Raw genomic sequence first — 14096 nt, forward strand, 5'->3', positions numbered from 1 at the left:
GTGTGAACCCCGACTGAGACCCAGAGCTGGTATGGTGAGGAGGCAATGATCTCATTTCTGATTAAAAATGAAAAGGCTCAGCACAGTGAAGCATGGAGTTCAAGCTGTTGCCTGGCTCACTAGTGACTACGTGCCAACAGTTGCCTCCCGTGTGCTGAGGAAAGAATTTGAGAATGAGTTATTGGTGGTAGACTAACAGTGTCAAGTGGTACCAGCTGGAGAGACAGCTCAACACTTAGAAGCCTTTGTTGCTGCTGCTCTTTCAGGGGACAGGAACACCCATAGAAGGTGTCTCAAAACCATCTAAAACTCCCACCTCTGAAGAATCCCCCCCATACACATACAAATAAATCATTTTAAATAATAAACAAGGGCTGGAGAAATGGCTCAGCAGTTAAAAACACTGGTTGCTGTTTCAGAGGACCCAGGTTCAATTCCCAGCACCCACATGGCAGCTCAGCTCTGTCTGTAACTCCAGTTCTAGGGATCCAATACCCTCATACAGACATACACGCAGGCAAAGCCACCAATGAAACCAGAAAGCAGCCTGGGCTGGTGCTGCTGCTGATCTCCTTTAATCCCAACACTCGGAGACAGAGACAGGCAGATCTCTGGGTTCGAGGCCAGCCCGGTTGACAGAGTTCCGAGATAGCCAGGACTACTCAGAGAAACCCCATCTCAAAAAACCAACCAAACAGCCTGTGGGTTTCAATGGCCCACAGGGCAATTGTTGCTGAGGATAGCTATTATTGTGGCCCAGCACAAAATCCTAAACTGTTAAGATGTTAATTATTATTTTTGAAATGTTTTGGTGATGTTTCTTTTCTTGTAACTCAATTTTGCAGTTCTGGAGTGCAAACTTGTAGATGACCTCATTGTGTTGGGGTATCAAAAGGTTGGGAACAGCAGACAGTGTTTTTTGGTGTGTTCTTTGGAACATACTCTAGCCCTTGTCTGCCTATTCAGTTGAGTTACAAGCAGGTCTCAGCTACAATGTGGAAAAACTCTTGATTTTGTAGCTAAAGGAACCTTTGCAATCCAAAATGACATTTTGGGGATGTCCAAAAGTGACATTGTAATGGGAGTCTGTAACTGCTGCAGTGGTGTAAAAGATTTTAAGTCTGACCTCCATGTGACTACCGTCCTGTCTTGCCATGATTCATGTGTCCCTAGAAGTTTTTTAGAGGATTCATGAACTCTGAGCTTTTGGACTTTAGTGAAACATTGCAATTTTAGCTTAGGTTCTCATCTGCTTGGGGATGATAGTCTCCCATTGTTATAGGGAGACAGGAGAGCACTCAGTATACAGAAGCTTTACTGCACTTCTGAGGGTTAGTGAATACTCATTTTAACATAATAGTCTCATGGAGATAAGCACTGTACACTTGAGCAATTTTTAAAGTCTACAATTTAGTGTTTTTATAATTAGACTACCAATTTAGAAAATTAATGCATATCCAACAAATAAGATTTTTAGAGCAAAGATAACAAAGAAGTATAACCAAGGGGTCAACTTTATTTTAAAGTCATATAACAAAACCAGTGGACAAAAGGGGGACAGGAGGTGCAGCTGTGTTACAAAAAAAGGTGACTATGGTTTCAGGCAAGAGTCAGAATATTAATGGACTTTAGAAAATAAAGGGTAGACTAGTAAATCAATGTCACAGAAAACTCTAATTAGTAATTACAGAAAACCCTAATTAGCAATGCAGGCACACAGATCAGAATAATTGAGCAGATACTTTCCCCTTTCATCCTTTGTTGTTTAAGACAAGGTAGCCCAGCTGGCCTAGAACTGGCCTAGAAAATTCTCCTGCATCAGCCTTCCAAGTGCTGGATTACAAGCATGTGCCACATACCTGTCCTTCTTTACCTTTAAAACATTATGTATTTATTTATGCTAGGGATCAACCCTGGACCTCGTACACAGTGAAGCCTAATTTTTTGTTTGTCTTATTGTCTTGTTGCTTCTGTTACTGGTGTCATGTAGGAATCCATTGCTAACCCTAACGTTGTCTAAGTTAGGGTTCCCATCGCTGTGAAGAGACACCATGACCACAGCAACTCTTATAAAAGACAACACTGAATTAAGCTGGCGTACAGTTTCAGAGTTTTCGTCCATCATGGCGAGAAGCATGGCAGCGTGCAACCAGACATGGTGCTGGAGAAGGAGATGAGAGTTCTACATCTTGACCTAAAGGCAGCAGGAGACTGTCTGCCACCCTGGATGTAGTTTGGGCATATAAGACCTCTACAGTGACACACTTCTCCAACAAGGCCATACCTCCCTATAGCCAAGCATTCAAACACCTATATCTATAGGGGCCATTCCTACTCCAACCACCACATTCCACTCCCTGGCCCCCATAGGCTTATACCTATAACATAATGCAAAAATGCATTCAGTCCAACTTCAAACGCCCCCATAGTCTATAACAGTCTCAGACTTGTTTAAAAGTCCAAAGTTGAATATCTCTTCTCAGATTCATGTAATCTCTTAACTGTAATCCTCTCTAACATCAAAATGATAAAAAAGCAGATCACATAGTTCCAACATACAATGGCACAGGATATACATTGCCAATCCTAAAGGGAAGAAAGGAAGCATAATGGGGAAATACTAGATCAAAGCAAGACCAAAAACAATCTGGGCAAACTCCAAACTCTGTGTCTCCATTTATGATGTCAAAATGTTCTTCTGATCTCCAACTCCTTTCGCCTTCGTTGATGGTAACAAACTTCTCTCTTGGGCTGGTTCCACACTCTGTTAGCAGCTCTCCTTGGCAAGTATCCCATGGCTCTGACATCTCCAACATATTAGGATCTTCAAGGCAACCTAGGCTTCACCTTCACAGCTTTACTCAGTGGCCTCACTAGGCCTCCCTTCAGGGACACTCCTGCCACACATGAGGCCCCAGTGGCTATCCTTAGTCATGGAGGGAGATTCCATAACCCCTTTCTTCTATCCTTGTCTCTAAAGACACAACCACGTGTCATGTTGCAGGCTGTTGAGTTCTGTCACTTGCTGGGGCTAGCACATCACCTCCCTCGTTCAATTATATCTTAGACCAGGTTGGTCTTATACTCAGAGATCCATTAGCCTCCATCTTCTGAGTGCTGGAATTGAAAACATATGCCACTACACCTGGCTCTAAGCTCTTCACACATTGGCAGCGTTGCTGGATGGGGTCTTGCTCTGATGTCACCACTCCCTTTAATATTGGGCTTTTTAATCTCCATGAACACAGGATTTAACTCCATTCTACTTCCTAGTGTCCCCTTTCTCCTCAAATTGTACATTTTCTATTTTTCATGTTCAGCTTGCTTCTTTTCATTGTAGATTGAACATTAAGAACACACGACAGAGTCAATACTAGGTTGTTTTGAGATTTCCTCTGCCAATGGAATTAATCCAAACTCTAATTTAGCCTTAGGCAGACTCTTTGTATGAGGTCAAAAGCTACATTCTTAGCCAAAATACCATAGGCCACATACTAACATTCTTCTCCTCTGAAATCTCTGAGCCAGGTCTCCACAGGTAGACATGGTGCTGGAAAAGGAGACTGTCTGCCACACTGGGCATAGTTTGGGTATATAAGACTCCAAAGCCCACCTCCACAGTGACACACTTCCTACAGCAAGGCCACACCTCCTAATATTGCCACTCCCTGTTGCCAAGCATTCAAACACTTGAGTCTTTGGAGGCCATTTCTGTTCAAACCACCACAAACATCAAGGGAATATATCTTTGTTTTCTTCTTAGAGTTTTGATACTTAGCTCTCATATTTTGGTTCTTGGTGTATTTTTAAGGGTTTGTTTTGTTTTATTTTGTGAGTCTTTCTGTGTGGCACAGGCTTTAGCTGCCCAAGTGTAAGGATTATGGGCATGAGCCATCATACCCAGCTAAAGGCTTTTTGTTTGTTTTTTGGTGTTGGGGTTGAGTGAGGCTCTCATGTTTAGCTTATACACTAGACACACATTCCACCACCAAGCTTCATCACTGGCATATTGAAGTCCAGTTGTCCCAGGACCCACTGCTCTCCCCTTCATGGAATGGACTTAGCATCTCGTGCATAACCAGTTGGCCATGGGTGTGGCCTATCTCCTGACTTTCATTTCCACTGCATTGTTCTGTGTCCATCCTTATGTTCCGTGATTATCACAGCTCTGCTGTAGGTTTTGAAAGAAGGAAATACAGGCCTCCAAGCTTTCTTCTTTTTCAAGATTACCTTGGCTGTTTTTGGTGTTTCTCGATTCAGTTTGAATTCTAAAAAAAATTACAGAGAATATGTTTTAAAAAGACAGTCTCATGTATCTGAAACTAGCCTAGAATTTACTATATAGCCTAGGGTGACCTTGAACTCCTGATCTTCCTACTTGCCTTCTACATGCTGAAATTATAGGTATGTGCCACTATACCCAGCAAGCATTGACATTTATTTACTGTTTCTGTTTATGTCTGTGCACTTGTGTATACTGGTGTACACACACAGATCTAGATGGCATAGGAAGGCCAGAGGTCAACAACCAAGTATCTGTCTTCCTTAGTCACTGCACCAATTTCACTAGACTGGCTGTTCAACAACTCTCAGGATCCCCCTGCCTCCACCTCTCATCTCTGGTACTGGTGTACTGCTGTGCCCAGATTTTTAACCCAGGTGCTGAGGATAGAACTCGGGCCCTCATGCTTGTGCAGCAAGCCCTTCAGTGGCTGATCTGGGAGCAGCTCCGGGTAAATAAAGACAATTATTACATTTACTTAGTCCTATTTGTATTCCTGGTGGTGGGGGATGTGTGCCAGGGGACATGTGTGGAGATCAGACCTTGTTCTATCAGGATGAGTACTAAGAGCCCCTACCTGCTGAGTCATTTTAGTGGCTCTATTATTATCTTCAAATTCTTTATGAAGCCTGAATCTCTGCTGATCCTTCTAAGTGCTAGGATTACATGTGTGTTACCATCCCTGTCTTACACAGTGCTGGGATTAAAGGCATGCACCACTGTGACTAGCCTGACTTTTTTAATGTTGAACTACTCTGTGTTCCCAGGATGTTTCACTTCCCCTTTAATATATAGTTTATATCAGATAATTAGAATTTTGCAATTTTTGTACCTTATAAGTATCTAGTTTGATCTTCGTAATAATTCAGGATAATTTTTTTAAATTAGGGTATATAGCCTGTAATGACTCAGTGGATATAGATGCCTGCCCCCAAGGCTGACAATCTGATTAGCATCACCCACAGCTCTGAGTTTAATCTTGTAGCACACGTATACATATGTACTTGCGTACACACTGCCCCAACTCATGCACAAATAGCATAAGTACACGTTATCTAATTATCTGACTCGTTTGGGGTTCTTCCTCGATTCTGCACTTTTGTCAGTGGAGATCAGCCCGATGAAGCACTGCAGATAGCCAGCGTGTGTTGGTCTCCTGTGTGATCCCCAGCAAGATCTGCAAGTTGGGTTGTCCAAGGGTAGGGTGCCAGCATATTCTGGTGTCTGGTGAGGTTGCTCTCTGCTTTTATGGAAGGTCCTGTCACTGAATCCTCTAGAGAGGAGGACAGCTGTGTCCTTATGAGCTGGAAGGTACAAAGGCATCTCTTTTATCTCTTTCTGCCCTTTTAGTTACTGGGAACAGTTTTAAGATTACATTGTGTGTGTGTGTGTGTGTGTGTGTTAAAAATAAGGTAAAATAAAACAATCACAAAATTACTGCCAGATGTGTGATGCCCACCTGTAGTTCCGGGAGGTGGAGGCAAGTGGATCAAGAGTTCAGGGTTATCATTAGCTACATAGTGAGCTCAAAGCCAGCCTTGGGCTGAAACCATGTCTCAAAAAAGAAAAGAAAATACTTCCAGCCTGAATATTCTATAACTAAATGTGGAATTTTCTTTTGCCATGTGTGGTATATGTTTATGTACATGTTCGTGTGTACACATGTACATGTGGCCAGAGGTTGATATCTGCTGTCTTTCTCCTTCAGTCTCCACCATATTTTTGTGTGACAGGGTCTCTCATTGAACAATTCAGCTAGGCTGGCTGTCTTAGTTAGGATTTTAATGCTGTGAACAGGCACCATGACAAAGGCAACTCTTATAAAGGACAACATTTAATTGGGGCTGGCTTACAGGTTCAGATGTTCAGTCCATCATCATCAAGGCCGGGACATGGCAGCATCCAGACATGGTGCAGGAGAAGCTGAGCATTCTACATCTTCATCTGAAGGCTGCTAGTGGAAGACTGACTTCCAGGCAGCTATGGTGAGGGTCTTAGAGCCCACGCCCATAGTGACATACCTACTCCAAGAAGGCCTGGGCTGAGCATATACAAACCATCACACTGGCTGAACTGTGAGCTACACGTATCTACCTGTTCCCACCTCCCCGCCACAGGAATTGCACGTGTGCTCTAGTGCACAGACTTTACACGGACGCTGGGATCTGAACTCGGGTTCGAATGCTGGCACAGGAGGCACAGTGCCAGGCGAGCCATTTCCCAGTGCCACTTGTTTTGCTTGTATTCTCACCCACTCTGTTCGCATCGGCCTTTTGTAAGTTCTGCCTAGCAGCTTTTTACACACCCAGAGATTTTTATACCCATATCTAGGAGAGTGTTGGCCCTATTTTTTTCTAGTTACCTTGTACCTCTCCTTCAATGGGATGTTTCACTGTTACTCAAAATGATGGTTATGAAGATGATGTGGCAGAACAGAAATTTGTGTTTAAGTGTTATATGAAAAACATGCAGTTACAAAGTTATAATAATTGTTACTATATAGGGAAATGCATAAAAACAAAGGTGGTGAGCTCTCTCTCCTCTCCCTGCTTGGTAACTGTGACCTGCAGAATTCTGTATTGGCTGAACTTAAGGATGGAGGAGTCCAGGGCCGAGGGATGTAGCTCAGGGTGGAGTCCTTGCCCAGCATGCACAGCATGTTCCCCAGCATCGAAAGAAATGAAAAACAAGACCCAGGACTTCACTTTCTGTGGCTCCCAGCATGGCCGGCTTTTGTTTGTGCCGTCTGTGGCACAGAACAGTCAGCAGTGATGTTTGGGTCTCTGAGAGTTTCTTTTGGATGTGGATTTAGTTCAGGGTTAAAAAGTCAGACTTTGCTATTTGATACTGGCCCCTGGTAAACAGTGTGGCTTAGCAAGCTGCAGAGAGGAGGTAAAGGAAATGCCCTAGGACACAGGCGGAGCTGTGGCCGAGCAGCCACTGCTGCAGATTTGGTTTTGGAGCATCATCCGTGTTGACTGGTAGACTTGAGGCAAATCAAACTGCCACCTAGACCTGCTCTTTGACAATAACCGTGATGTCAGCCCCGCCCTTCTGACCCTTTGTTCCTCACCAGGTGACCCTGCCCTCAGCATGAGCCACTGGATGTTCCACCAGCAGGCGCTGCAGGAGTACATCCTCATGTGCTGCCAGTGTCCAGCTGGGGGTCTTCTGGACAAACCTGGCAAGTACGTGCTCTCTTGGGGGGGGATGAGGGGAGAGGGATGAGGAGAAGGGAATATGCCACCCAGGCTCACTTAGAGCCAGGCCCACCAACCTGGGCATTCCTGTCCTGCATCTGCTCAGCATTAATATTGTGAGGGGAAAATGCAATGGTTGGAGCAACCCCCTGTCAGTGCCACTGAGCCGTCGTCTCTGGCCATCCATTGGAGTCCCCCAGTTCATGCGCACCTTCCTACTTCCCCAGAGAGGGAAATGGACAGCTGACATGGTAGCTTTTCTTTACTGTTTTCATCCTGAGATAGGGTCTCTCTGTGTAGCCCAGGCTGTACCAGAACTAGCTCTATAAACCAGAGACCAGTTCAGGCTGGCCTTGAACTCAGAGATCCCGCTACCACGTGCCACCATGCCTGGCTTCCTTTACTGTTTTGTGTTTTACTTGTTAAGCCCATTTAACAAGACTAGGATGTGGATAGAGGTACAGATCAGTGGTGCAGTGGAGCATTTGCATAGCACGCAGGATGTTCTGCAGTCAATCCTGAGCATTGTAAAACAGAGGAAAAGAATAGGCTATTAACCCAATGACCGTCGTGAACAGATTATAATCCAACAATGTTCTACAGTAAATTACATGACCAAATGCACACCTGGGGTGCTGTGTACGGCACTGTAAATGAGAAACGTAAAGAAAGTGTGAGATCGTCTGTTACACTGATGCATGCACGCGTGTACTGTTGCCAGGCTGGAGCCTGGCCCAGCACTTTATCAAGAGGAGTGTGATTGATTCTAGACATTTTTCTAGAGAAATGCATTTAGTGCTACCACCCTCAGAGAGCCCTTTCCAGAGCAGCTGGAAACACAGCTCCTGTGGCTGAGGGTTTGGCTCTGCTGTGACTGTGGGCTAGCCTAGTGACTGTGGGCTAGCCTAGTGACTGTAGGCTAGCCTAGCAAGTGGGAAGCCCTGGGGTCTATCCTCATCACTGCAGCAAAGCAAAACTAAGCAAAACAAACAGGTGACCTTCAAGGCCATGGCTGGGAACAGCTATGCTTCCTCTGACCCTGCACATCAGTATCAAAGATTCGTGTGGCAGGATTTGGGGGAGTTTAGGGAGGGGACGGGGTCATCTCAGAGCTGTCTATCTGTCCTTGTAGGTCACGTGACTTCTACCATACGTGCTACTGCCTGAGCGGCTTATCCATCGCCCAGCATTTTGGAAGTGGAGCCATGCTGCATGATGTGGTCATGGGTGTGCCTGAAAATGTTCTGGTAAGGCAGGTAGGGGTTCAACGCCCCTTTTCTACAAGGTTTCTCAGGTCAGGGGACCTGATTTCACAGTGGCCACTTTCATCTTGCAGAGCTGGCTCTGTTCCCTGTGTGGGCATGTTGGGAAATCACAGGCCTCACCCTCCTGGCGTTCTGTAGCCCACGAGAGAGCGTGTGAGTGGAGGAAATGTAGGGCCAGACGGGCGGACTTCGGTGTGGCCTTATTCCAGCCCGTGGCTGATCACAGCTCTGTTACTCAGCCTGGGAACCTGTAGTATGGGCTGGCTGCTCTACTCACTGTATTATGGCTGCCCTCTTCACTCAACTCAGATATTGCCAGACAATGGACTGTGCGCACTGCCGTGCGGCAGTAGCACCAGGCAGTTTGCCATGAATTTGTTTCATGTGTGTGCTTCCCCCGTAAGATGTAGCTCAGGGGTAGGGTATATCGGTAGATGTGTCAGTGCCCTGAGCTCAGTCCCAGCACAAGAAAGGAACAGGGTGTTGCCCATCATGGCCTGAGCTACAGCAGCCTGGCAGAAGGCCACTGGGCACCAAGACATGAGCCCAAGAAACAAATGCAGCTGAGACTGCCCGTGGTGACCAACAGCTATAAATACTGAGCCTTTTCATCTGTCTTTTATGTCTTTCCTTTCCTTGTGTTGGGAAATATTTTGAGCAGAAGTGCAACAGATGAAAAAAATCATTATTATTATTATTATTTTTTTTTGTCGGGGTCCTGTTGTGTCGCTTTGTAGCTCTGACTTGGAATTCACATTGTAGACCAGGCTAGCCTTGGACTATGTCAGCTTTCTTGGTGATTGATTATAGGCTGCAGCCACTGTACATGTGTGTGGGTGCACATGGAGACCAGAGTGCAACCTCAGGTGTTTGGGCATGTCACTGGGACCGGGGCCTTGCCGAGTAGTCAGTAAGCCCCAGGATCTTCCTGTCTCTGCCTGTTGCTGGGATTACAAATTCCCCAGTCACACCTGGCATTTTATATAGTGACCAGGGACCAAACTCAGGTTCTTGTGGCTTCTCAGGAAACATTTTACTCGCTGGGTCATCTCCCAGTCCCTCAGTGAGGGTCTTAGATTTATATGAGGGCTAGTGGGATGGTTCGGTGGGTTGTCACACACAAGAGCCTGAGCCAGTTGTGGAAAGGGAGACCTGACGTCTGCAACTTGTCCTTCGACCTCCACCTGAGTAGTATGGCATGGGTGGACCTGCACCACACACTGAAAACAAAAATAGAAAACATTTTTAAGATCTGATATCCATATTTTACTATAATGTAGTTTTCAGTTTGTGTTTTAAAATATACTGGCTTTATGGAATTCAATGAATTCAGTCAGGGAAGCTTCCTGGCCCCTCCCCCATTTTAGACAAGGTCTCACTCTGCAGTGCTGGCTGGCCTAGAATTCTCTGTGTAAACCAGGCTTCTCTTGAACTCACAGAGGTCAGCTTGCTTTGCCTCCTGAGTATGGGGTTAAAGGTGTGGGCCACCATGTCCAGCTTCCCTCTTCTGTCTCTCAGAAGCACTGTAGAGCGGAGGCTGGTTATGTCCTTCAGGTACAGCGCTTATCAAGCATGCATACAGTGCCCGCCCCACCCACTCCTCAGTCCTATAAGCAAGCACGGTAGTGCACACCTGGATTCCAGCACTTGGGAGGTGGAGGCAGGAGGTCAGAAATTCTTGGCTGCACTCCTCTGAGATGAAGGCTAGCCTAGGCTACACGAGACCTTGTTCAAATAAGTGAATAAATGGGGAGGGGCCACAAGATGATTCAGCAGGTAACAGTGTTTGTTGCCAAGGCTCAGACCACTCTGGAACCTATACAGTAGGAGAAAACCAACTACTAGCTGGGCAGGCTCATGCACGCATGCACACGCTTGCGATGGGGACATAAAGTTTAAAATCTTTTCTGCAGTTAGCCTCTTCCTCTTTGCTTCCAGATACTGGTCTAAAATTCTGCCCTGTCTCGGGTCTTAGATTTCTTTCGGATTTCTGCAACGTAGGGAACTAATGTAAAGAACTGAAATGTGATCCAACCCTTCTACCCTCAAAAGAGTTGTGTCCTTTTTCTCAATTACAATACGAGACACCATACTGTTGAGGAACTGGAAACACAGGAACAAGAATGAAAGCTAGTCCCTGGGCTGCTGCCGTCCTAGTCCTGCTGGAAGCTGGGGGTCTGCCAGTTCCAGCCTCTCCGTCATAGCCCTAAGCAAGCTGTGAGAGATTTGAGGTGCTTTTGTGCACAGTGCTTCTTCCTCATGTGTTACAGGTTACGCTTCCCTGATGCAAACATTTGAAATCCAAAGTACTTTAAGAGCTAAATCTTTTTAAGTATCATACTAGCAATCCAAGTTTGGGAGCCAGGAGCGATTTGTACATCTGTACTTGCAACAGATGAAGGATATATTTCCCCCAACCCCCGCCCCGCCCAGGAAAACTCTTTTATCCCATTAAGAATGCAGTCTGCAGTCTCCTTTGCAGGAGAATGGTTGCATCATAGTACTCGAATGGAGCAGTCTCAGGAAGACATGTTTCCTCTCATCTGTGGGTCCAAGGTGTATATAAATATGTAAAACATGTATGTATCTATGACATGAAACTAGAAATCAAACCATCTGGGAAGCAACGGGAAGGGGAGGGGTTAGAAATGAGAGGAAGGATGGGAATGTGCTCAACACACAGTGAGTGTGTAGAGGAGCTTTAATTTTAAACCGCTACAATGTTCCCTCTCCCCTCTCATGTCTCCTTTCCTCTTTTGTTTTTGTTTGTTTGGTTTGGATTTTTGGAGACAGCCTGAACTCACAGACCTGCCAAGTGCTGGGCTTAAAGGCCTGCGCCTCGGTGGACCTTGTTTTCTCTCTTACTTCTTATGTGCACTTCATATGAGAGAAAATGTGATCTTTCTGTGTCAGAGGTCTCAGGAAGGGAAACAGAAGGACAATGGAATGTACTGCCAAGGGAGAGTTGGGGACCAGCAGGAGTGGGGGCTAGAGGGCAAATAAGAACAAAGCAATAATGACAGTATACATGAAAATGTCACAACAAAAGGCAGACATGTGCACTCCTGTAATCCCAGCATGTGGGAGAAGCAGGAAGGTCAGGAGTTCGAGGCCAGCTGACATAGTAAATTTGAGGCCAGCCTGGATTAGATGAGACTTAAAAACAGAATGAGAGAAAGAAATGCTGTAACAAACAGTACTTTGTTAATTAAAAATAACATTTAGTGATAAGAAAGTTACAATGCTTCAGAAAAAGGTTTTAGAGCAAGGAGCTCGCTTAGTGGTGGACACATGTCTAAGGAGCTAAGTCTGCCACACAGTTTCTGATTTCGGCGTTTTACATGATCTCGATTAACTGGTAAAGTCTATGTGAATATTTCAAAATCCAACAAACTCCAAAATTTATTTGGGCATTTCCCCATGTCATAATATTTGAAAGCACATATTCAGAGCTTTCTCTCTCTTTTTAAAAGATTTATTTTCATGTACCTCGGTGTTTTGTCTGCTTGTATGTCTGTATGAGGGTGTTGGATCCCTGCACCTGGAGTTAGACAGTTGTGAGCTGCCACGTGGGTGCTGGGAATTGGTCCCAGGTCCTCCAAAGAGCAGCCAGTGCTCTTAAGTGCCGAGTCATCTCTCCAGCCCCGGAAAGCACATATTTCCCTTGTGGTTGTATCCTGTGAGAGGTTTTCTGCAGATACTGGTTTTGTTTTGTTGCACATTTGGGCCTGGGACAAAGCTGTGTGTGTCACTCATGCTCCTTAGTCTAAGTTCTACCACTGGTGAGAGTTTGCATCTGTTCTCATTACAGCAGCCCACTCACCCCGTGTACAACATTGGACCCGATAAGGTGATCCAGGCCACCACACACTTTCTGCAGAAGCCAGTCCCAGGCTTTGAGGAATGTGAAGACGAGGTGACCTCAGATTCTGCCACCAACTAGAGGACCCCATGGCTCCCCCAGCTCCCTCGTCAGACAAGGTTTCTCCGATTGGGTATACAGCACACTCTGTGCTACTTGAGCCTTGGCCACTGTGGAGTTGTGGTTTCTTTGTCCTTTCCTGTCAAACAAAAAAAGCCATCAGCTCTGGGTTGGAATACACGGTGGTGTGATTTTAAAATTATTTTCATACCTGTCAAACCAAAACTCTGGGAGCCAATGTAGTAAGCAGGGTTTGGAGAGCAGTGCATGCTGGGAAGCTGCAGCCTCCAACAGCCAGGCCCACAATGCTGAAATAGAAGGTATCTGTGAGTATCTGCATCCCAGCTGTTGCTGTGACTCCCACCTACACACCACCATTCAGTCACCAGATGGGCATCCTCTCTGGTATAAATGTCAGCTCTGTGCAGGGGTGGGTCCAGCCAATATGAGCTCTCTGGAAAAGAGCACTGGACTCCAGTAGGGCATATTTATGGTTGTCTCTTTCACCCCAGTCATCTGCAAAGGACAGGGGCCAGGGATGAAGAAGGGTCTTAGATTGAGCCCTCCCCACAACCTGAGGAGAACCAAATCACAAATCTCTCCGAGGCCATGTTTGGTATGAACAAGATTTGTTTTGTCCTAGGTATGATGACTAGACCAGGTAATCAATTATGAGTGGAAAACCAACCTCTAGGTCAACTCTGTGCCAGAGGAAGCAGCTTCCCCAGTGCCCAGTCCCTGCCTCTCCCCATCATGTACCAGGAGAGGCTCTCTATGGCAGCGCTGCAGCCCAGGCTCCGTCTGTCTAGTCCTTCTTTCTCCCCTCCCACCCTCCAGTGCTGTCTTCTCTCACCCACGGTGTTAACACTACTAAGGCTTTTACCTTAATTGATCACTCAGGATCTGTTCCTGCCCTGTCCACTCCAGGCTCTCTGAAACAGATTCAAGTGTTAGACAAGCTGGCTATTGCCAGGGCAGTTGCCGCAGGTGGGAAGGCAAGTGCTGCCGGTCCTGGGCCTGTCCCTCCACTGGCCCTTTCACCGTCTGTAGGGTGCTACAGTCAGAGCAGGCTCCTGTCACTGTCCCAACTGTATGAGCAGGCAGACTAGAGCTTGGAGATGCAGCATGGGGTTCTTTCCAAAACCACTGGCCATTCCTGCCTCTGATTCCCTACTGCTTTGGTGTACTGGGCTATGTATTACCTCCTTGAAATAATAAAAGAGTAACATTTTCTATGCTGTCTTTTTCTTTCTTCAGAAAAAAATTTAAGTCACTCTGTGTGTGTAGATGTCTGTGGAGTCCAGAAAAGGGCATCAGATCCCCTGATCTGAAGTTATAGGTGGTTGTTACTTGGTTCAGTATGGGTGCTGGGAACCAAATTTGTATGTTTTCTAAGAACAGCAAGTGCTCTCTAACCCTTGAGCCTT

The 14096-nt window shown here is 45.9% G+C and overlaps 1 protein-coding gene across 1 annotated transcript in view; it reads left to right on the plus strand.

Annotated features, from left to right (window-relative positions):
- The window catches only part of FNTB (farnesyltransferase, CAAX box, subunit beta), an 81248-nt gene extending 67352 nt beyond the window's left edge, over positions 1-13896 (plus strand). Inside the window, exons 10-12 of the mRNA XM_080935607.1 lie at positions 7359-7470; positions 8615-8729; positions 12559-13896. Of these exons, the coding sequence (XP_080791733.1) occupies positions 7359-7470; positions 8615-8729; positions 12559-12690 (359 nt within the window). The 3' untranslated portion in view covers positions 12691-13896. The remainder of the gene's footprint in view (positions 1-7358; positions 7471-8614; positions 8730-12558) is intronic.
- The last annotated feature ends 200 nt before the right edge of the window (positions 13897-14096 follow it).

Source organism: Micromys minutus (assembly GCF_963924665.1).
Source record: "Micromys minutus genome assembly, chromosome: 1".
In the NCBI taxonomy this organism is placed as follows: Eukaryota; Metazoa; Chordata; class Mammalia; order Rodentia; family Muridae; genus Micromys; species Micromys minutus.